At 52.7% G+C, this 22,322-nt stretch overlaps 3 protein-coding genes across 4 annotated transcripts in view; all 3 read right to left on the reverse strand.

Moving 5' to 3' along the window:
• Nucleotides 1-22,322, reverse strand: part of LOC119849388 (zinc finger protein OZF-like) — an 875,044-nt gene that overhangs the window by 644,087 nt on the left and 208,635 nt on the right. The window lies entirely within an intron of this gene.
• LOC119849382 overlaps nucleotides 1-22,322 on the reverse strand; it is a 167,972-nt gene that overhangs the window by 50,666 nt on the left and 94,984 nt on the right. The gene's annotated exons all lie outside the window — the stretch shown is intronic.
• On the reverse strand, nucleotides 579-22,321 carry LOC122457741. Of its 2 annotated transcripts, XM_043503882.1 has the most exons (3): nucleotides 18,620-22,321; nucleotides 17,381-17,455; nucleotides 586-1,931 (listed from the first exon to the last, which is right to left on the reverse strand). In XM_043503882.1, the coding sequence occupies exons 1-3, from the start codon at nucleotides 19,014-19,016 to the stop codon at nucleotides 1,501-1,503; spliced, it is 903 nt and encodes a 300-aa protein (XP_043359817.1). In that variant the 5' UTR covers nucleotides 19,017-22,321; the 3' UTR covers nucleotides 586-1,500. The 2 variants fall into 2 exon arrangements, with proteins under 2 accessions (XP_043359818.1, XP_043359817.1); XM_043503883.1 differs by lacking the exon at nucleotides 17,381-17,455 and having other exon boundaries at nucleotides 579-1,931.

Raw genomic sequence — 22,322 nt, forward strand, 5'->3', positions numbered from 1 at the left:
GAACGACAATAGGTGTGAAGAAACGCATGGTTCGGACACACCCATCCCTTGGGGAGGATCGCTGAATGGCGATTCTGTATATCCTAGTAAAGAGGAGAGGATAGAAGTTCATAAAGTAGAGGTAGTAGCTGAAGAGAAACTGTCAAATGAAAGAGTCCTATTCAATTACATCACATGAAGGCAGACAACTAAATATTGACAGATTTGTTAGGTTGTGGTATACAAATGCAAGAAGGCTAAATTCTCAACTGAGTGTACTGGAATACCTGGTTTTAAATGCGGAGATTGTTTGTTATCATTCCAGCAAGTTCAGTAATACCTATTTTTATCAATGGGACATGGTAATATCACAATACAAAATATATAGGAATGAGAAAATAGATTGTGCCTGTGGTTTTACCCACATAATATAGGGCACCGTACCTCTACTCTGCCAAGTGTTGGGGGTGTAAGACACCTATCCATACCTACGGGGCTCTGGAAGAAATCTGGTCAATTTAAATACCAGCCCTTTCCCATGGGGCTAGGGCTCTACAGGACTACAGAACCTTTTCCCAGTGAAAGAGCCTTACGCAGCTGTGCTCTAAACATCTATTTATTAGCAACACACACACATAACGTAAAATACCAAGCAAATTTCTTACGTTCACCAATCCCAATATACAGACAGATTTCAGCCAATGGCCAGTCCGGATCCATTAATCTGGGGGTTCCCAGCGCCCTTGCACTTCATGATTATATAGTGGGTTCAATGTTTTGTAGCTTGTTGTAACAGAAAGCTGCAAGCGCGGACTTTCTTTCCCAGCCACGAGATTACAGTGGGGGTTGTTGAAATGCCCATAGTGATTCTGGGAGACCCAGCATACCCCTTACAGCCATGGCTCAGGAAACCTTACACAGGACACCAGGAAAGCAGTAAGGAGCATTTCAACAACAGCTGAGTAGGTGCTGGATGACAGTGAAATGTGCCTTTGGCAGATTAAAGGCGCGCTGGCGATGACTTTTTGGAAGGTTAGACCTCAATGTGGATAACATTCCCGTGGTCATAGCCGTGTGCTGTACGTAGCATAATCTCTGTGATGCTATGGGTGAAAGGTTTGCTCGTGGGTGGAGTGCTGAGGCAGACCGCTTGGCCACTGATTTTGAGCAGCCAGATACCAGGGCTGTCAGAGGAGCCCAGAGGGGAGCTATTCAAATTAGGGAGGCTTTGAGGCAGCACTTTGACATGACCTCCTGTAACATATCTCTTTCTAAGCTGCTTCAATGTTATATGCCATGTTGTTTTCCTTGGGGGCAATGGTGACATTTAGGGCCTTAGATTCCTGTAATAAAGTGATTAAAATGCTTATGAATGTATTGGCACTTCCTGCTATCTCATCGTATAGAAAAAAAAATAAGGAGGATTTACCATTATAAAAGTTTGCTTTCATTACACAAGAAACTCGCACACAAACGTACAGTTGCTTGGCAGGAAAGGAGGAACTAGGGAAGACCAGACTCTCACAGCTGTGTGTAGGTCCAGCTCTCATTGTGAAATTTGTTCAGGGGGTGGAGTGAAGGGGAAACTGAGACGTCACGGAAGGTGGAAAGGAATGTATGGGTGGAGTTGGGGGGACAGGGGAAAGAGTTCTGAATGTGTTGCAATGAAGGTCTAGCACTGATCTGCTGATGCTGCAGCTCTATTAAGGACTTCAGCATCTGTGTTTGCTCCTCCATTACTTTAATTATCCGCTCAGTAGCATCCTTAACAAATGCATGATTCTCTTTTCTGTCCTGCCGTTCAGCTTCCCAGCACTGCTTTTGTTTCCTTTTCTCTGCACTGGAGGACTGCATGACCTCCCGGAACATGTCATCTATTCTGCATCTTGGGCCCTTTCTCATCTGGCGGAGAAGCTCGGCCGAGGTGCATGGGGTGTTTCTGAAGACCACATCTGGTGAAGCACAGGGGACAATGAACAAAAGCAGGATTGTTAAATTCATGCACAGCATTGAAACATTTCTGTTAACACAACATTAGCAACATTGCCATCACTTTCTCACTGATCCTGGCAGGCACACATCTCTGTGCACACCCAAAGCATTGTGAGTGTTGGCGGAGGGGAGAGCCCCACATGGGGAAAAGAGCACACACTCTTTGCAAGGGTTATGGTGCAGCATTCTAGGGAACAAATTCTAAAATTCTCGCACAATGGGGGAAGGAACAAAGCTGCTCTGCCATGTAATCTTTGGCAGAGGGTTGCCAATTGCCTCCAGGAAACTTTCTTGTCAAGAGCCCTTACAGGCCAGACTTGGTGGGGGGAGGGAATCATAACCCCGACATGGTGGCCAATGCTGGGGAAAAAGGGTCCTGCCAGCTAGCTATCGCTGCTCTTTGCGATAGCCTGTGCCACAGAATGAGATTACGTGTTTTCCTCTAGCCTTTCCCGTTTTCCTTATTTTTTAAATTGATTGCTCTTTAATAAATTGTATTTGCTTGCTTGAAGTACATGCAATGATTAGTGGCTCAAGGAAGAGTCCAATGCGGAGAGAGTACCACAGAGTGGGGACACCCTAGTCCCTGTTCTAACTGACCACAACAAGATGGGGGTCGAGCCCCCCCCAGGAATCCTGGTCCCAGCCTTTTCAGGGTTATTAGGACTCTGCCACACATGAGGGTAGAAAGAGAGTCCTCAAGGTCAGGCAGGCTTCTGGGTAAGGGAGTGAGGACTCAGGTCCTTTAGTTAGCCAATTCCACTGGTATAGTGTATAAGCCAGGGAAGTTTCCCACAGTAGCAGGACCATACCCCCCTTTCACTTGCACTCTGTACTCATTGCTTCTCCCTCTCTCCTCCCCCATCTCTGCTGCTCTCCCTCTGGGCTCTCTCAGCACCTGGCCCCAAAGTGCTTCCTGCCAGCTGGAGACTGCACTTTGTAGGCCTGCTCCTGTGGATCTCTCTCCTGATACCTAGGGACTCAACAAGAGAAAGGGGCCTTTCCAGGAAATTGCCAGGGGTTCCAGGAATCTGTGTGTGGCTCTGGACCCCACCAGGACTCATTTGGCTCCTAGCACATAAGGCAATTTAAAAGCTAGCTGCCCAGACAGGGGCTCAAACCCCAGACCTTCGCTTTAGGAGTAGGATGCTCTACCAACTGAGCTAGCTGGGCTTCCTGAAAGCATTTACTCCCTTCCACCACAAGAGCAACCAGGCAGGTGAACACGAGGCAAAAGTCGTCCCAGGAACCCTTCCTCTTTTTCTCCACAGCCACTGCCTATCAGCAGGATTCCTCCTCCTCCCTCCTGTGCCTCAGTGCAATTAAATCTTCACACCTAGACCACCATCCCATCTGCTGCACCGCAATCCCCCATGCTTATGCCTCCCAGCCAAAGTCCTGCACCTGGCTCCATAGAATTAAGGCTCACATCTCGTTAGGAACTTGGCTTTTTGTGCAAAGAGTGTCTCTGCCCCCTCAGTATATAACCCAAGGAACGCGGTTTCTGCCGTTTCTAAAGAAGTGCTTGGAGAGGGTTTTCTCATGTGACTGAGTAGACTACCCAATAAGGCACCTGACGTCAGATCAGGTGATTGAGGGTTTGAGTCCCTTCACGGTTGTTGTCATAAATATAAAGCGAAGGGTAAACACCTTTAAAATCCCTCCTGGCCAGAGGAAAAGCCCTTTCACCTGTAAAGGGTTAAGAAGCTTGGGTAACCTTGCTGGCACTTGACCACAATGCCCACTGAGGAGACGAGATACTTTCAAAGCTGGAGCTGGGGAGAAACAACACCTCTGTCTGTCTGTGTGATGCTTTTACCGGGGACAGAACAGGAATGGAATCTTAGAATTTAGTAAGTAATCTAGCTAAATATGCGTTAGATTATGATTTCTTTAAATGGCTGAGAAAATAAGCAGTACTGAATAGAATGGATATTCCTGTCTTTGTGTAACTTAAGGTTTTGCCTAGAGGGATTCTCTGTGTTTTGGATCTAATTACCCTGTAAGGTATTTACCATCCTAATGTTACAGAGGTGATCCTTTTTACCTTTTCTTCTATTAAAATTCTTCTTGTAAGAAACTGAATGCTTTTTTCATTGTTCTTAAGATCCAAGGGTTTGGGTCTATGGTCACCTCTGCAAATTGGTGAGGATTTTTATCAAACCTTCCCCAGGAAGGGGGGTGCAAGGCTTTGGTGAGGATTTTGGGGGGGAAAGACATTTCCAAATGACTCTTTCCCAATAATAAACCTAGTTAGACATTTGGTGGTGGCAGCGAAAGTCCAAGGGCAAAAGATAAAATAGTTTGTACCTTGGGGAAGTTTTAACCTAAGCTGGTAAAAGTAAGCTTAGGAGGTTTTCATTGAGGTCCCCACATCTGTACCCTAGAGTTCAGAGTGGGGAAGGAACCTTGACAGTTGTGCTTGTGGAGTTTTCCCTTTGTGCTGGAAGTCCTGCTCTCTTCAGGGCTGGAACCTCTTCTTGGCCACTCAGGCCAATGCTCTAGCTTCAGCTAGAGCCCCGGGAAGGAGTTGCGGGTAGGACATCACAAAGGCTAGGGCATAAGGTCTTCCAGTCTAGCCTTTGCTATTCCTAACTTACCAAAGAAAATGGGTGGATGCCCAGGCTCCTGTGTAGAGCAGTTTCCCTCTTCCAAATATGCACCTGTGCTTGAGGGGGCTTGCTAAATAGCAGCTTTGGAACCTGGGGATTTGCTGCTTCTCACCAGCTGGGGAAAAGCCTCTTGGGGAAAAAAATCTCCTGCCCCACTACAAAAGTGAGCACCTTGAGTGGGAACAGTAAGAGGCTGCACCAGGGGAGTGGCCCTGCTTTCCTACAACATTCTGATGTTGGCCACAGAGCATCAGCAGCCACCCCACATGCTGGTCTGCGGGTGGCCTTTAGTGGTGTTTGGCATGCCAAGGAGCAGGCTGGCTGGGTGTCTTTGTGGCCGTCAGCTGGCCATGCATAGGCATGGTTCTCCTCGCCCTTGGTTCCTCTGTAGCTTTTAAGCCTTCCCTTGGAGCTGTCAGCACCAGCCGCCTGTGCTCTAGGTGCCCAGAGGAGGAAAGGTGTGGTGGGCTCCAGCCTGGGACTCTTCCTCCCTCCTGCCTAGCCCTGACTACGAAGCCTGGCTCTGGCACTCCTTTCTTTGAGCACCATGTGGGCAAGAGGAAAAGTGTGGCAGCAAGCACAAGGGCCAAACTTGTGGGCATCAGGTGAAGCAGCGAGAATCCCAACCATCAGGTCAAACCACAGGACTGCAGGCATCGGTAGCCAGGGTGGCAAGTTCTAGAGGCCCAACCCGCTGCGACCATCCCCTCACGCCATCCCGAGCGAAGACCTGGCTCTGGTGGGCAAGAGTCACCCAGCAGGAGGGAAAAGATTCACTCTTTCACAACTGGAGTCAGGGAAGGTGAGCATTTCAAGCGTCAGGGCTTTGCCACAAGCAAAGAGGAGGTCCCACTGAGATTTGAATTTAGATTGCAGGAATCAGAGTGCTGACCGTTACACCATGGAACCAGCTTGTGCTATTTTCTCTGGACATCTGTGACCCTCATGGGGCTGGCTTGCATAAGGGGATTGTAGGCCCCTTACTAAAACTCAGTGGGGTTTTTTGGTTGGCTAGTTCCCGGTAGAAAAGGAAAGGAATAGGGTCAATGGGAAATCAGGACCCTGAGACTGACAGTCCCCAGGAGCAGTGGGGAGAGGCCGAAGCTCCAAGTTTGCCTGACTTTGGGGCGGAGTCTCTGTCCTGCCCACTCAGCACTGGCCCTGGGGTCTCTCTGGCCCCTGGTGCCTGCAGCTCCTGGCCAGGGGCAGCAGAGCCTGGGACTGGGTCCAGCTGGAGAAAGTCTCCACTTTGGATTATGTGACGGGGCAAGGCCAGATGGCTATAGAAAAGTAGTCTTATTGGGATCCGGGAAGTGGGCGGGCGAAGCCCGTCCACTGCTAAACGATCCCCCCCAGCCTAAAAGGGGGATCCACAGGACCTAGATGCCCAAAAAATTCCGGGAGACAACTAATAAAATAACAGGGATAGGAGTGCGGTCAAAGGGTCAAACGAAGGGAACCGGACGGGGACACCAAGCAGAGAACCCCGGACAGCGCCCACTGCTCCTCAAAGGCGTCAAGGGAGTCAGAGGACGCCGCCCAGAGGAACTCTGCCCGGATACGTGAACGGACCGAGGATCGGAAATAGGCCCCACAGTCACAGGAGACTCCATCGGCCAACCTCCTCACTCTGGTTTTGTAGATGGCCATTTTAGCTAGGGCCAGGAGGAGGTTGATCAGGAGATCCCGTGACTTTGTGGGGCCACGGATAGGGAGTGCATAAATGAGAAGGTGAGGGGAGAAGTGAAACCAAAAACGTAATAAAATATTGGTGAGGAGCCTGAATAGGGGCTGCAGCCTGGCACACTCCAGGTAGACATGTGCCAGGGTATCCCTCACGCCGCAAAAGGGGCAGGTGTCCGGGATTGAAGTGAACCACACCAAGAACACGCCCGTGCTCACGGCTCCGTGAAGGAGCCGCCAACTGACATCCCCGGCGGGCCTTGGGACTAAGGTGGAATATAGGCTGGCCCACCGGGGCTCCTCACCCTCCGAAGGTGGCAGGAGGTCCCGCCATTTTGTATCGGGGCGGGACACGAGGGTGCGGGCGTGAAGCACGAGCATGTAGAGATGTTTTCTTGGCGCGGTTTGAAAGCAGACCGGCTGCATCTCGTGCAGCCGGCTTCTAGTGAAGGGGTGAAGGGATCGGTTGGGTCCACGGGGCAGGGGTCCAATTAAAAGGTCCGGCGGGCCTGGGGTAGTGGGTGGGCGGGGCGTGCCCTCGTGCAGGATCCGGTCGAGATGAACCCGAGCAGCGGGCGGCAAAGCGGCCTTCACCTCCTGAAGTATGCGCCGGGGAGTACAAGGTCTGGAAAGCCCCATGCGCTGAGCGAAGGTTAGGGGATCCAGCCAGTCTCCCCGGTCATAGTCCAGGAGGTCTCCGACTCTTGTGACCTCTACCAGGACCAAACTCTGGCGCACCGAGCGGGACTCCGCCACCTGCAAACGGAGCTGGGGGTTGTGTAGCAGGGGCTCTGCGAGGAGATCTGCCCTCTCGGTGGCCGCCACGGACCTGCTCGTTGTAAAGAGTTTCCAGGTCCGGAGGAGGTCCTGGTAGGAGACCGGCAGCCCGGAGAGGTCTCGCGGAAGACCTCTCGGATGGAGATAAAGGAGCTGCCGGTTGTATCGGAGCCCTCGGAAGCGGCGCAGGAAGGCGTGCGCCAGTATGCTCCACGCCGGACTACCTGCACCATAAAGGAGCCTCTGCAGGGTCTGGAGGCGGAAGACATGGACCTGAGTAAGCAGACATTTGAGGCCCTGCCCTCCCTCCTCCACAGGTAGATGGAGAACCCCTGCAGGGACCCAGTGCAGTCCTGACCAAAAGAACTCCAGAATCGATGTCCGCAGGTTGGTCAGGAAACCCGGGGCCGGGACCAGGGTGTTGAGCCGGTACCAGAGCATGGACAGGACAAGCTGATTAAGCACTAACGCTCTCCCTCAAAGGGAGAGGCACCGGAGTAGTCCTGTCCATTTCCGGAGCCGCTCTATCACCCCGCCCTCTAAATTCTGCCAGTTCTCCAGCGGAGAGGGATGCGTGGCAGAAAGGTAAACGCCCAGATAGAGCAGCGGACCCGTGCTCCACTGGACGGCCTGAAGCGCGGGTGGGAGGAAGCTTGCCTGCTGCCAGTCCCCTACCACCAAGCCAGAGCTCTTGACCCAGTTGACCCGCGCATAGGAGGTTGCCGAATAGATGGCCTGGCAAGCCTCCACCCGCACCTAGTCGCCCAGGTCCTGGACCACGAGGAGCACGTCATCAGCGTACGCCGACAGGACCAGCCGCAGCTCCGGCTCCCGCAGCACCAACCCTGTCAACCTGCTTCGGAGGAGACAGAGGAAGGGCTCGATTGCCAGAGCGTACAGCTGGCCGGAGAGGGGGCACCCCTGCCGTACTCCTCGCCAGAAGCTGACCGGTTCGGTCAGGGTCCAGTTGAGCCTTACCAGACACTCTGCGGAAGCGTACAGCACCCGGAGAAAGTTCACAAACCTGGGTCCGAAGCCAAATGCCTGCAGAGTGCTCAGGAGATACCCGTGATCCATCCTGTCGAACGCCTTCTCCTGATCTAAGGACAGGAGGGCGAACGACAGACCATCCCTACACCCAAGTTCCAATAGGTCCCGGACCAGATATAGGTTGTCGAAGATGCTGCGGTCCGGGACAGTGTAAGTCTGGTCTGGGTGGACCACGTCCGCCAGCACGGACCCTAGCCTCAGGGAGATGGTTTTTGCCACGATTTTGTAGTCCGTGCTGAGGAGCGAGACGGGACGCCAATTTCGTAAATCGCGGAGGTCCCCCTTCTTCGGCAATAAGGCGAGCACGGCTCGCCTGCACGAAAGAGGGAGGACCCCGCTCTGCAAAGACTCGGCCCAGACGGTGACTAGGTCTGGGCCCAGGACGTCCCAGAACACGCGGTAGAACTCCACAGTCAGCCTGTCCATGCCCGGAGATTTATTGTTGGGCATGCGACGGAGGGCTTCCGAGAACTCGGCCAGAGCGAGAGGCAGCTCTAGCCAGTCTCGGTCGCCCACGCTGACCGTCGGGAGCTCCTCCCAAAGTACTCTGCAAGCGTTAGGATCGGTTGGATCCGGGGAGAATAGGCTTGCGTAGAAGGCTCTCGCCCTCCCGCACATCACCACCGGATCCGTGAGGGGGGTGCCATCTTCTGCCAGTAGGCAGATGATATGTTTCTTAGCCCCCCTCTTTTTTTCCAGGGCGTAGAAGAAGCGGGAGCTGCGATCCATCTCCCGAAGGAGACGGATGCAGGATCGAACAAAGGCACCCCGGGCCCGATGGTCCTCGAGGTGCCCGCTTCTCCTGGCACGCTCCGCAGAGGGGTGGATCCTTGGGGCTGGCGGCCAGACACCTCTCCAGCTCTAAGACCTCCCGTTCCAACTGCTCTATCGCTGCATCCCTCCGTCGGCTGGTGCCCCGGGTGTAGTCACGGCAGAAGAGCCGGGCGCGCACCTTCCCTACGTCCCACCACCGCCGTGCCGAGGGAAAGGCACGCCGCTGCCCTCGCCAGGCCAGCCAGAACTCCCGGAAGGACGCCACGAAGCCCGCATCCTCCAGCAAGCTGTTGTTAAAATGCCAATAGGCCGGCCCCGGCCTCTCCGCGCAGAGGGAGGCTGTCACGGTGGCTATGTGATGGTCAGAAAATGGGGCCGGCCGGATGTTGGAGGAGTGGGCTCGTGTAAGATGAAAGCGTGATAAATAAATGCGGTCCAACCAGGAGTGGCGCGACCGATGGGCCTCCACCCGGACAAAGGTGAACGTGGAAATGTCATCCGGGTGGTGGTCACGCCAGAAGTCCACCAGGGAGTGGTGTTCGACTATCTCCTGGAGGACGGCCACGGCGGCCGGGCTCTGCTCGGTTCCCGAGCGGTCCCGTTCCTCAAGGGTGATGTTAAAGTCCCCTCCCAGGACCAGGCACTCCTGAGGATCCAAGGTGCCGAGGAAGGCGGACGCCTGCTGATAGAATTGCAGCCGCTCTGGGCTCGCTGCTGGGGCATAGATGTTGACGAGGTTGACTACGAGCCCCTCCATGCGGACCCGGAGGTGCAGCAGGCGACCCGGCACAGCCTCGGCGACCCCCAGCACCTCGGGCCGTAGGTCGTGGGAGAACAGCGTCGCCACTCCAGCCGTACGAACTGTGAGGTGGCTAAAGTAGACCCTGTCTCCCCAATCCAGCCGCCAGCTGTCTTCGGCGGTCAGATCCGTATGGGTCTCCTGCAGGAAAACCAGAGTGCCTCCCCTCTCGAAGGAAGGAGAGCACCTGGGACCTGCGGAGACCCATCTTACAGCCACGGGTGTTCAATGTTGCGATGGTAAAGGGTGCCATGAGGAGGGCTGGGGGGGATCCTCGCCGGCAGGGATGCTGGTGGCTCCCGGCGGGCCGCACAGCAGTCCGTGACCCACCCCGTAGGTGAGTAAGGAGTCACGGAAGTGGCGGACCCGCTGGTAGGCCGCGGTGCCCTGTCTCCCGGTCCTTTTCCCCTCCCCCATGAGGGCCCTTACGGCCCGGAGGATTTGATTAAAGTCCCCCCATCGCTGGAGGGCAAGCTGGACTTTGTTGCGGGAGCCATGGACATCTTCTAGAAACTCCCGCAACTCCTCTCGCAGCGCATGGGGGGCTGGGGTTATGGTCTGGTTACTCCCCGACGGGGCCCTTGCTACAGCCCCGTGGCCCAGCGAGACGGGCAGACAGGGTGCGGACCCCCGACGGGGCTCCTGATGGGTTGACCTGAATGCTGGGGCGATAGGGGGCGGCGGAGGGAGGATAGCAGCCCCTGGTGGGTCGGGACGGGTAAACACAAAGGCCACTCCCTGGGAGTCATCTGTTGGAAAGGGGAAGGAGACAGTCCCAGGGGTGGCAATAATATCTCGGGAGGTGGGCGGGATAAGGGCAGGGGCAGGGGTAGAGGTGAGAGTCTGGATCGGGAGAGGGCTCTCACCGATGCCGGGCGCAAGCTCTCTGGTGGATTTGGCAGCCACGGCATCAGGAGGTGGACTTTCTTCTGTAGGGTCCTCTCCCGGAAAAGAGGTTGAATGCTCCTCACCAGCGAGGGATGCCCCTGGTGGCTCAGGTTCCAGCCGCGTGGCACTGGCCGTCGCCTCAACTGGCTCGGCGGCTCTCAGCGGGGTGCCTTCTGCAGCCGGGTTGATGGAGGAGTCCAGGGGCTCCTCGGAGGTGGGAGCAGAAGCAACGGTTAGTGGGAGGGAACATGGGGAAAGGGGGGCTGGAGTGAAGTCGCCCAGATCGAGGCCCGCTGGCATAGGATCGTCCTCCCCCTGGGTGACCGGGGTCAGACCCAGGGCCTCGATCTCCTCATATATAGACGGGAAATTGTTTTCCACTACCCCGGGATTCTCCCCGCCGGCACCTGATGCGACGGTTACTTCGGGGCACACTGGGGTTTCAGATGGTGCCTCGGGGGTCTTGGAGGGGAGGGACTTCTGTGGAGGGGAGATACCGCCTCCCAGTGCTGCCACGTCTTCCCCAGCCGGCTGTGGTGGATGGAGCACACCCGTGGGTAGAGCGGAAGGCTCGGCATCGGTGCCCCCCTTCCTGGTCTTCCGGGGGGCCTCCGCATCAGATGGGAGGAGCGCAGCTCGAGCCTTCCGCTTGCCCCGCTTCCCCTGGACTAGGGCCCAGCCCTCCATGGCATCATCCGGGGGCTGGCTAGCAGGGGTTGTGTCAGGGGGCAGAGGCGATGGCTCAGGGATTCGAGGAGGTAACGGTGGGACAGCACAAGGGAGGGAAGATTCCCCTTGGGGCGGGCCCTCTCCCATGCCCGGCGGTGTCCCTGCCGCACCCTCCTCCACAGGCCCCGCCAGATTGCAAACAGCGGGGGCGGGGTTCTCCCGCTCGTCTGGGCATAGTGGGGGAGGTGCCCCTTGGGCCCGAGCGGGAGCAATGGTGGACTGGGAAGGAGGAGGGGCGGTTTCAGGCGCCGGGCAGCCAGGGGTGTCGGCGATGATGGAGCCGGTGCCCTGCCGGGGCTCGGGGGTCCCGGATGCTCCTCCTTCCCGGGCCAGGGGGCAGTCCCTCCGGACGTGCCCCATCGCCCGGCAGAGGTAGCACCGGGCCTCCCCCGTGGAGTAATGCACCCGGTAACGGGCCCCCTGGTAGGGGACTAGGAAGGACCCCTCCAGCGCCTCTCCGTCACGCGCCGCCGGCGGCAGTTGAAGCTGCACTTGCCGGCGGAAGGAGAGGACGTGACGGAGGGCGGGGTCTTTGCAGCCCAACGGGAGAGGGTTGATGACAGAGATGGGCTTCCCCAGAGTAGAAAGGGCAGGTAACAGGGCGGCATTGGGGAGAAAGGGAGGGACGGAGGTCAGGACCAGGCAGACGCCCAGGTCCTCTAGCGGCTCTAAGGGGACAAAGACGCCCCCCACGGCCAGGCCCTTCTCCACCGCCTCCTGGGCGCCGGCCTCCGATGCTAAGAAGAAGACGACCTTGCCATACATTTTGGAGGCCGCCACAATGGCCGTGGGCCCCACCACCCTCGCCAACGTCCGCACATAGGTCTCCACGTGGGGCGAGGTGGGCACCAGGAGGCAACAGACGCCGTGCTTCCTGGTCATGGTGGGAAAGGGGCCCCGGCCGCTATAGATGGTAGCGGAGGCGGTGGGCTGGAGAAATGACGTAGCGGCAGGCAGGGGGGCTGCCGCCACTTGGGCGTATGCCCTGGGGTCCAGGGGAGGGACACCCGCAGAGCTAGTGGAGGGAACAGCGGGGAGGGGCGCCCCAAATGGAGATGAGGCCAGGGCATTGGGCGCAGCCCTTGCCATGGAGGGCCCGGTCTTTTTAGCGGGGCCCTTCCCCTTCTTCTTCCCCTGGCCCTTCCCGCCGGCTGGGGGGACTCCCCCCAAATCTGAGGGGGTGAGAGACGTGGCAGCAGTGGACGTCACCCCGGTGCCCGTCGCTGCTGGTGCCCCAGCGGGGGCGATGACAGATGGTTTGGCAGCGGAGGTAGAATCTTGGCGGGGGGTGACGGAGGGGCAGGCGGGGGAGGGGGAGCACAGGCTACTGGAGGGGTCTCACCCGTCTCATCCCCCGCCATCATGAGCAAGGAGGAAAGGGGGGACACCAAAAGGAGGAGGGGAGAGGGGAAGCAGGTCGACCACTCCTCCCCGCTAGGCTGCAGGCAGGGGAGGAGGGCGCCAAAAGGGGTGGGCTGGACGGGGGGCAATCAGGGGTTAGGGGTCAGTTACCGACACAAGGTGGAATTCCGGCTCCTCTTGGTGCACTAGGGTAATGGGGGACATAACAACATTGGGGGTGCAGTGAAGAGGGTTGTAACTGAAATGGGGAATTGCACAAGTGCATGGGAGGGGGCATGGGCACACGGAGCGAGGGGCTAAGCGGTCTGGAGTTAGGGCAGGGAAACCAAGGGGCTAGCTTCAGAGGTTGGGGCCCGGCAAACAAACAAAGGCTACAGAAGGAAATGGGTGGGGCAGGCAAACAAACTGAAGCTAGTAAGGAGGGCTGGAGCAAAAGAGGAGGCAAAGCAAGTGGCAAATGGGGCAGGTAGTAAAGGGCAAAGCTGGGGGGTAGGCAGTCCAGGGGGGCACATGTGCCCATGTGCACTTGCACAAGTCTTTTTTAGCTGGCTGCTGCTTCCGGCCCAAAGGGTGGAAATAGGGCGTGGCAAGCCAAGCAAGCAGCTGAGTCCAGAGGCAGGGGCTGAGGCAGATGGTATACAGCCAGTGGGGGTGGTAATAGTGGTGGGGGTTGGGGGGGACACACAGATGGATCGGGGGGCAGCTCCACACCACACCCCCTGTGTCCCTACAAACACAGTCAAAACCCCCACCACAAGAGCACAGTTTGAAAATTACTCAGTCTTAGGGCCCCCTCCACGGTGTTCTGCAAAGTCTCTAGTTGCTCCCCCACTGGTTGATGATCCTCTTCTTCTCCTCCTTGGGCTTCAGCAGCTCCAGGTAGCAGACTCCACAGCAGCAGCAGCAGCTCCAGGAACTCCCGGTGGTGGTCCAGGCAGGCAAAAAGGACCCCTCTCAGGTGGTGTTGGTGTCCACAACAGCAGTGGCTGGGGTCCCTCACTCCTCCTCTCTGGGGAGTGGGCTAGCAGCCCCCCCCCCCCAGGGCTGCAGTTGGAGCAGTAGCAGCACCCGAGAGTGGGGGGGTCCAGCAGCCAAGTAACAGAGAACGGGGGGGTGGGTTGTCTGGCCCAGCCAGGGGAACAGCTGGAGCAGCAGGGAGAGCTTAGGGCCCAGCAGCAGCAGCTTCCCACCTCCCTCCAAGCTAGAAGGCTATGGAAGAGCAGAGGGAGGAAGGGAGATTCGCTCCAGGCTAAACAAACCCCTGGTACCAGGTTAAGTAAAATGGAAGCTGCTCCAAGTCAATTAAGACACCTGGAGCCAATTAAGAACTTTCCAGAAGGCAGGGAGAAGGCTATGTTGATTGGGACACCTGAAGCCAATCAGAGGCTGGCTGAAACTAGTTAAAAGCCTCCCAGTTAGTCAGGTGGGAGTGCATGTCAGGAGCTGTGGGAGGAAGTTGTGCTGTTGGAGAGGCTGAGTAGTACACACCACATCAGGCACAAGGAAGGAGACCCTAAGGTAAGGGTGAAGTGGAGCTTGAGGAAGTGAGGGCTGCTGTGGGGGAAGTAGCCCAGGGAATTGTACATGTCATGTTTCTAAAAGGTCAGCTACCATAGCTGATACTAATAGGGTCCCTGGGCTGGAGCCCGGAGTAGATGGTGGGCCTGGGCTCCCCTCCCCCCAACCTTTGCCCCCTGTTTAATCACTGACACTGGGAGACAATGAGACTGCAAGGAAGAATAACTTCTTCTCACCTCCCTCGCTGGCTAATGATGAAAATGGCTCAGTAGACTGTGACCCTTGTCTCTAGAGAAAAAAGGGTTACGTGGAGGATCACAGTGAACCTCTGGGGCTAGCGAAATCCGCCAGGAAACGCGGGACCCACGGAGGCAAGGACAGAGCTTTGTCACAGAGAGTGCTTCAGTGAAAGTCTGTCCCTGGACCAGCCCCACTGAGGCCACAGCAGCATCCTGGAGCTCAGCCTGGGCTCCCAGTTCAAATTGGAGGTAGCAGCACCAGCAATGTCTCCTACCGTACAGAGCCCCACCTCCAGGATCTGCCCCCACAGCTCTTTTCCTGCCTTCCTTCCTACAAGCCCCCAGCTCCCCCTACTCTGGCCCCTTCCAGCCCAACCCGGACTGCAGGTGCCACACTCACCAGGCCAGGGACTTTCTGAGGAGGGAACTAGCCCCATCTCTGCTCCTCTTCCTGCCTCTGTGTGTCCCAGAGATGCTGCAGGGACTGTCCCACAACCAGGCTCTCGCTCCTATTAGCGCTCGCAGGGGCCGATCCAGCTATGGGAGAGCGAGCGCCCCTGGGAGCAGGGAAGTGACCAAGTCTCCCTGCCAGAGGGTGGGGGAAGGGGAAAGAAAGGGAAAGTGAAGAGATTGAAAGGGGATAAGGAGAAATAAGTGGGGAACGCAGCGCCCAGCTCTTTTCTACTGCATCACCCCTGAGTAGATTGCTCCTGGGCTCTGGGTAAATATCCCCTAGTGTCCAGGGTCTCCCAGATCCCCCTGCCTCCCAAGGCAATAGATAACACATAGGTGTCTCCTTCCTGCCGGGATGATTACAAGCAGCTGTAGGTATCAACCTTATGCCATGATTTGAGAAAGTCAGCAAAACTTAGGACCATGCGTCTGTATTTACAATCCAGTGTTACAATCCCTGATCCAGGAGGTGTTTGTTCTATACTCCTGCTGGATGGGCACAGAATGGGGAAGCAAAAGGTTTGTGTCAGTTTTTGTTGCTGCACATTCCTTAACTTAGAACAGCATGAAATGAAGAAAATGGAGATTCAATTAAAAGGAAATATACAAATAAAAAGTTCCAGCCCCTGTTGCTTATTGAAAGAAATGATTCAATATTCCAGTTACACGTTTTCTTAACATGAACAAATAAAGCCAAGAGCACATATCACTAAGGCTAAATGACTGTGGACACCACTCAGCTAAGAGTTAAACGATACAGTGATAAAGTTCAGGTCAAATCAGTAAATCAATGAGTTAACAAGCATATTGCATTGGAATCAAGTCATCAATTTAGTCAAACCATCAGATTAATACAGCAGAAAATCAACACTTATAAATCCTAAAAGAGCAACCCAAGACGGCAGGTACCTATTTAATGATGCCGAAACCCCAAGCAGAGATTTTTACCCAGCCAATGCAACCCAGATTTAGCCAGCTAAATATTTCAATACCGAAACCAAATTATTGTTTACATTTAGCCTACAACCTCAAAGCTAATTAGTTTTCTCCTTAGATTTCACTATTCTGTAGCTACTACTTCTCCTTGCCCTCTTGCCTCAAAACACATACAGACCTTAGAGAGACATTAGTAAAAAGTTCAAACAGCTCTCGCTGAACAATACATCTCTGACAGCTCAATTCCTTGCAATGCTTCTTGGTGTGAGAAGCATATATTCAGTCATTTCATAGGGCAGAGTTTGAAGGCTATTAAGATTTGGGGAACTACACTTCCTAGCATCTTCCGTTTGTAGATTTCAGAGGTGTTCACACGCACACGCACACCCATAGAAAGGCTGGGAGGTCTCCAAGTTCATAAAAACAGAAAAGAAACAAACAAAACATTACTAACATTATAAGTGGTTGGATCTTTGCACCTCTCTGTCTTTGGATTCATCTGGAGCAGGAACTGTAGCTACAGTTTAGGAACCAGGTAATGACATAAATGGCGCAGCACTTTGGGCTAGCAGGCTTTTCAGGTACAGGGAGACTAGTGAAGGCTGAATAGACGGTTGACATTGTGCTTCATTCCCCAGAGGGGATCAGTCCTGGGATCCTGGCAGTCAGTCTCTCTGAGGCTATGTCTAAACTGGCAGAGCTACAATTCCAGGAGTTACAGTGCCACTGAGCGAGCACTGAAGGGAAACTATTGTGTGTTCACACTGTCAGCTGCCTGCACAATAGTGTGTTCACACTTGCGGCACTTACAACAGTATTTGGAGCGGTGAACTCTGCGCAGCTATCACACTGAGCACCTCTTTCTCTTCTGCCGCTAAGAGTTGTGGGAAGGTGGAGGGAGGTGTTTCCTGAGCCCAAAAGCGGCATTTCACTGTGGTCAGCACCTCTCTGAATGCCCCGTGATGTATTGCTTTGCATCTCAGCAATCACTGTACTTCTGTCCACATTTGGTGCCACCTTTCAATGATTTGTGTACTGCGCGCTCTGCAGGAATGGATTCTAAACTTAATAACACGTCACGAGTGGCAGTGGAGTTATTCCTTAAAATACAAAGGTAGAGGAGTTAGACATTGATATCACCATCTGTAGTAGCTACCATACAAGACTCCTTGTGGCATTCACGGAACTGCTGACCACAGTGGAATGCTGCTTTTGGGCTCGGGAAACAAGCACAGAGTGGTAGGATCACATCATGTTGCATGTCTGGGGTGACAAGCAGTGGTTAAACCACATTCATGGGACTGTGTGATGAGCTTGCCCCAGCCCCGCAGTGCAAGGACACGAGAATGAGAGCTGCCCTGTCACTGGAGAAGCACGTGGCAATTGCACTGTGGAAGCTGGCTACTCCAGACTCCCACCAATCAGTTGCTGTCAGGGTTCCTTCCCCACTCTGAACTCAAAATTCAAAACACAGAGGATCCCCCTCTGGACAAAACCTTAAAGTTACAGAAAACAGGAATAAACCTCCCTCAACACAGCAAAAATCCACATAAAACAAAAGATAAAACTAATCGCTTTGCCTGGCTTACCTACACTGGTTGCAATATTGGAGATTTGGATTAGGATGGGTTGGAGAAGATGGATTTCTGTCTGTCCTCTCTGTCCTGAGAGAGAACAAAATGTAAACAAAGAGCACAGAACAAAAGCCTCCCCACCCTCCCACCCAAGATTTGAAAGTATCTTCTCCCCTTATTGGTCCTTTGGGTCAAGTGCCAGCCAGGTTAGCTGATCTTCTTAACCCTTTACAGGTAACAGGATGTTGCCTCTGGCCAGGAGGGATTTTATAGCACTGTATATAGAAAGGTGGTTACCTTTCCCTTTATATTTATGACAGTTGCTAACCAGTTTGGAGTCAGAAAGTCGACCATTGGATGCGTATTGACAAGTCTGCAGGGCCATTAATTGCATCCTGCTCTGAAAGACTGAGACTCTGGGCAACGTGCATGACATTGTGGATGGCTTTGCACAAATGGCATTCCCTAAGTCCAGAGGGGGATAGATGGCACGCATATTCCAATTCTGGCACTTGACTACCTAGCCACCAAGTACATTAATCACAAGGAGTATTTTTCTGTAGTTCTCCAGGCACTTGTGGATGACCATGGGCGTTTCAGGGACATTAACGCAGACTGATCTGGAAAGGGGCAAGACACACATATCTTTCAGGATACTGGCCTATTCAGGAAGCTAAAAGCAGGGACTTTTTTCCCGGACCAGAAGATCACTGTAGGGAAAGTCGAAATACCCATTGTGATCCTGGGAGACCCTGCTTACCCCTTAATGTTGTGGGGAGAGAGCACTATAGGGAGGGTCTTATAATCATTCCTGTGCCCACATTTTCCACAAGTTGTGTTCATTATGGAAGATATCTCACTGCTGAGGGTGAGCAGGGAATCAAGGGAGGGTCTTCTCCAAGATTGCGGTGTCCACCCTGGCTCTTAAGTGGCTCACCTGTGTGAAGCAATCATCTCCCCCACTCCTCCCCAGTGATGGCAGAGTGGCACGGAAAAATTGCCATGAATGGGGCAAGAGACAAAGCAGTTCTGCCAAAAAAGCTGTGGCAATGGATTGCCCAGTATCTTCAGGAGAGATTCATGGAGATCTCTGGGGCAGATTCCAGTGAAGTGAGGGAGTCAATCACCACCCTGTTCCGCCACTCAGACTGGGCGTGTGGTGGTAAGCACATCATACAGACACAAGCCTGCTTTCTGCAACCCTCCTGCCCCCAAGAACTCACTTCAATGATTCCCAAAATCAAAGTCACTTACCAGGGGCCTCCTCTTCTGTTTGCACTTCACCAAACTCCGACAGTTGTGACTGGCTAGCCTCCTCCGGGGTAGAGAAGAACTCCTGGCTACATGCATCTCTGACCTCTGACTCATCATCTGCCTTTGGGTCTCCCTCCACCTCCTCATCCAAGATTTCTTCCTCCTGGCTCAGTCCACTCTCAACTGGCATGTGAGCCACCCAAGTATCCACATTGGACTTCGCAGTGGAGGTGCGGTCACCACCAAGTATCAAATCCAGCTCTTTGTAGAACTGGGAGGTCATGAGTGCAGCACCAGAGTGGTGGTTTGCCTCCCGCACCATGGAGTAGGCCTTCCACAGCTCCTTCACTTTCACCCTGGATTGCAGTGTGTCCCTGTCATGGCCCCTTTCTCTCATGCATCGTGAAATCTGTCCATACGTATCCTATGGCTGGAGAAAAGCTGGGAGTGGACAGCCTCCTCTCCCAAATGCTGATGAGGTCCAGCAGCTCAACATTGCTCCAAGCTGGGGATCGCCTGATGCGTGGAGCAGGTGTGGTCACCTGGAAAGATGTGCTGAGACCACTGCATGCGTCACTGAGCACACAGGAAGAGGACTTTCAAAATTCCCAAGGAATTTAAGGGGTGGGGTTCATGGTTGGTCTCCTGCGGGCGGTACAGTAGAGTTCAAACCGATGACCAGAGAGGCGAGAACAGGAATTGTGGGACACCTCTTGGAGGCCAATCGCAGCGCTGTAATCGACCAGAGTGTCTACACTGGCACCACGATGCTGTAGCCTTTGCACAGAAAGCTCTACATCTCTCATTGGGGTGGTATTTTTACAGCACTGCAACTTCACAGTTTCTGCTCACTAAGTGGCTTGGCAGTGTGTACACCTCGGCAATTACACTGCAGAAATCTGCTTTACTACGCAGAAACTTGCCAGTGTAGACCAGGCATAGGATGACTTGCATAAGAACGCAAGACTGGTCATAATGGGTCAGACCAATGGTCCATCTAGCCCAGTGTGCTGCCTGAGAGTGACCAGTGCCAGATGCATCAGAGGGAATGAACAGAACAGGCATGTTGATCTGCAAGGTGAAGGTCTGTCACCCTTACCTTTAACAATATTGTTGTTGTTTCCCACTTATCCTATCTTACTGCACATCCCCTGAGGTTTCTGGACAAATCAGGTGTGAACCACTCTTTTAATACAGATCTGTCCCAATCCAGCTGAATTGAGGCAGACTTTGGGCTAATGTCAGTTTGGGAAAGGCCCACTTAACCCAGCAGGTTTCTCAAAGTATCTGTTGCTGTGAACCGCATGTAGTGTGGATGTGTGAACCCCAAAAATATCAAGTATAAAAGACACACAAGGCCAGGTTTGGGGAGATTTCCAAAGTCAGGCCTGAGGGTTTAACAGCAGTGCTCAGCACCTATAAAAATAACTGGTTGAAAAATTTAAATTAAATTAAAAAATGAAACAAAACACAAAATCCAAAAAACCCCACCCCCCAGAAAAGCTACTGTCACACATCCATTACCATTTTAGATTTTGATATCTCCTGCCTGATGTGACATCTTTCCTTTGCAAACAGACCTCGAGAACTCTGTGGCTGTTACCCTCTAACTGGGTAAAAGGCTATACATCTTGCCTTAAGCAATTTTCCTCTTAATGTAAAATTTATTTTAAAATTTATCAAAATAAATTCCATTTTAAATAGAAATAATTACAGTCTATACTGGGTCTCTATTCTAATTCATGCTATTTCTCTCACATATTCCCCCACTCTAATTCTTTTGGAGTTAAGTTTTAATTTTAGGATTAGCCACCATTAGCTATGTAGTAAAAGGGGGCAGGGAGAGAAGAAGAAGAAAACCTGAATTATATTGTAACTCTGAAAGTTGACCACATGATCAGCTTCTTCCGTAACACTAAATTATTTCATGTTAAATTTCATTGTCGCTGGTAACAATTTATTTAACGATTACAAAATATAAAAGTATAGGGCAGTTTTCTCTTAATTCCCATTTCCACCCAGTGAGATGTGTGTGAAGTCACATTCTACAATAACCTAGGAGCCTTCCATTTCTGTGAGTTCATTTCTCCCTGCGTCTTCTCCCAGAAGTGCGGGTGGAAGGGGGTCTCACGCTACATGGGAAGATCGCATCATGAGAAAAAACACCTGTGCTCTATTTTCACACTTTCTAATCTTTCAAAGTAGCAGGAGGAGGAGAAGTGATACAACTGCATTAGACTTAATAGCAAAACTAAGAGACCAAACCACAGATTCTGGACTTAGCATTCATGTATCCTGCAGTCTGAACTGGGAATCGGATACATTCCCTCACTGGCTACCATCATTTGCCCAGCATGGAAGTGCTTCTTGTCCAAAAAGGCAGCCAGATTGGGACACATAGGCATAGAATGGCTCTGAAGGAATCAGCTGTTTCTCTCTGAGCTTCATGAAACTTTGGATCCAAATGGTAAGAGAGAGTTGTACCCAATGTAATCATGACATCCTTTAGGAGTGGGATCAGTGCCACTTAACAGGAGAGCAGGGTTCTAAAAAATAGTTTACCTGGGCCACAGGTCACCATAGCTTCCATCTCGGGGATGAAAATCAATTACTAGCACGTGCAATTTCTACCTGAGTTCTTGTCAAATCTTTGACCTTACTTGGAGTAATTTTACACTTCTCTGGAGTAGAATTCTTCACCAATCACACAACATATCAGTAGCGATATTGAGTTAGAACTCCCCCAACTATGCCCTTTTATTCCTTTAATCTGGTGGCACAGATTTAAATTAGGAACTAAATTCAGGTGCTGCTTAGAATCCCTGTAAGACACCAAATATCAGGTATCTTAAAAATAGATATCTTTCTGCACCTCTATCACATACCACATGGATTTCATTTTCTACACATTTGCAGCATCTCCCAGGGGTGAGCTCAAGAGAAACGTCACTTCCATTTTTCCCATCCCGACCTAGATAGGGATTGCATTTCCCAAATAATAGGCAACATGCATCTGATTAGGAAGGAGATATCTTCAGGAGTGACCTCCTGCGGGCCTGGGCCACAACTGCTTTAGGGGCCAAATGCATAGGTATTTTGCTTAGTTACAAGTCATTTTTACTAGGGAATCCTCTTCCCAGCCCTTTAGAAAAAATATTGACAAGCAATTGAACAACAGCGGGGATTGGGATGGTGATGGGGAATAAGGGAATCCCTTTGACTGACCCTATCTTCTTGTTGTTACAGAGGGGAAATGACATTTTCCCCTATCCCTGCCCTTTATTATAGTTCAATATATTTTAAGTAAGGAAAATGGTAGTAAAAGTATCTGCTCTCCAACACAACCTGAAGCAACATCAGAGCAACTGGGAATGAAACCATTAGTTCCCAATGGGGAAACTTGATGACTAATGATTGCTTTGCAATGAGGGAACAGTATAACCATGATGCTCAGGGTTTGTATAGACTAGGAAAGTGGTGGAGTTTAGGTCAGGTCAAGGGGAAAGCTAATGACAACCACTGCACCTGAGCTGCATCTGCACTACATCTAAAATTGCCTTTTCAAAAGGGAGAAGCAGGCAACTGATCTGGGGGAACTGACAGACCACAGTGAAGATGGTGGACACATTACTATGTGAGAATTAGCAAATGTGATTTAAAAAAAAAACAAAAACAAAAAAAAAAAAAAACAACTTTGTCTAGC

The sequence above is a fragment of the Dermochelys coriacea genome, chromosome 28 (genome assembly GCF_009764565.3).
Source record: "Dermochelys coriacea isolate rDerCor1 chromosome 28, rDerCor1.pri.v4, whole genome shotgun sequence".
Lineage (NCBI taxonomy): Eukaryota > Metazoa > Chordata > Testudines > Dermochelyidae > Dermochelys > Dermochelys coriacea.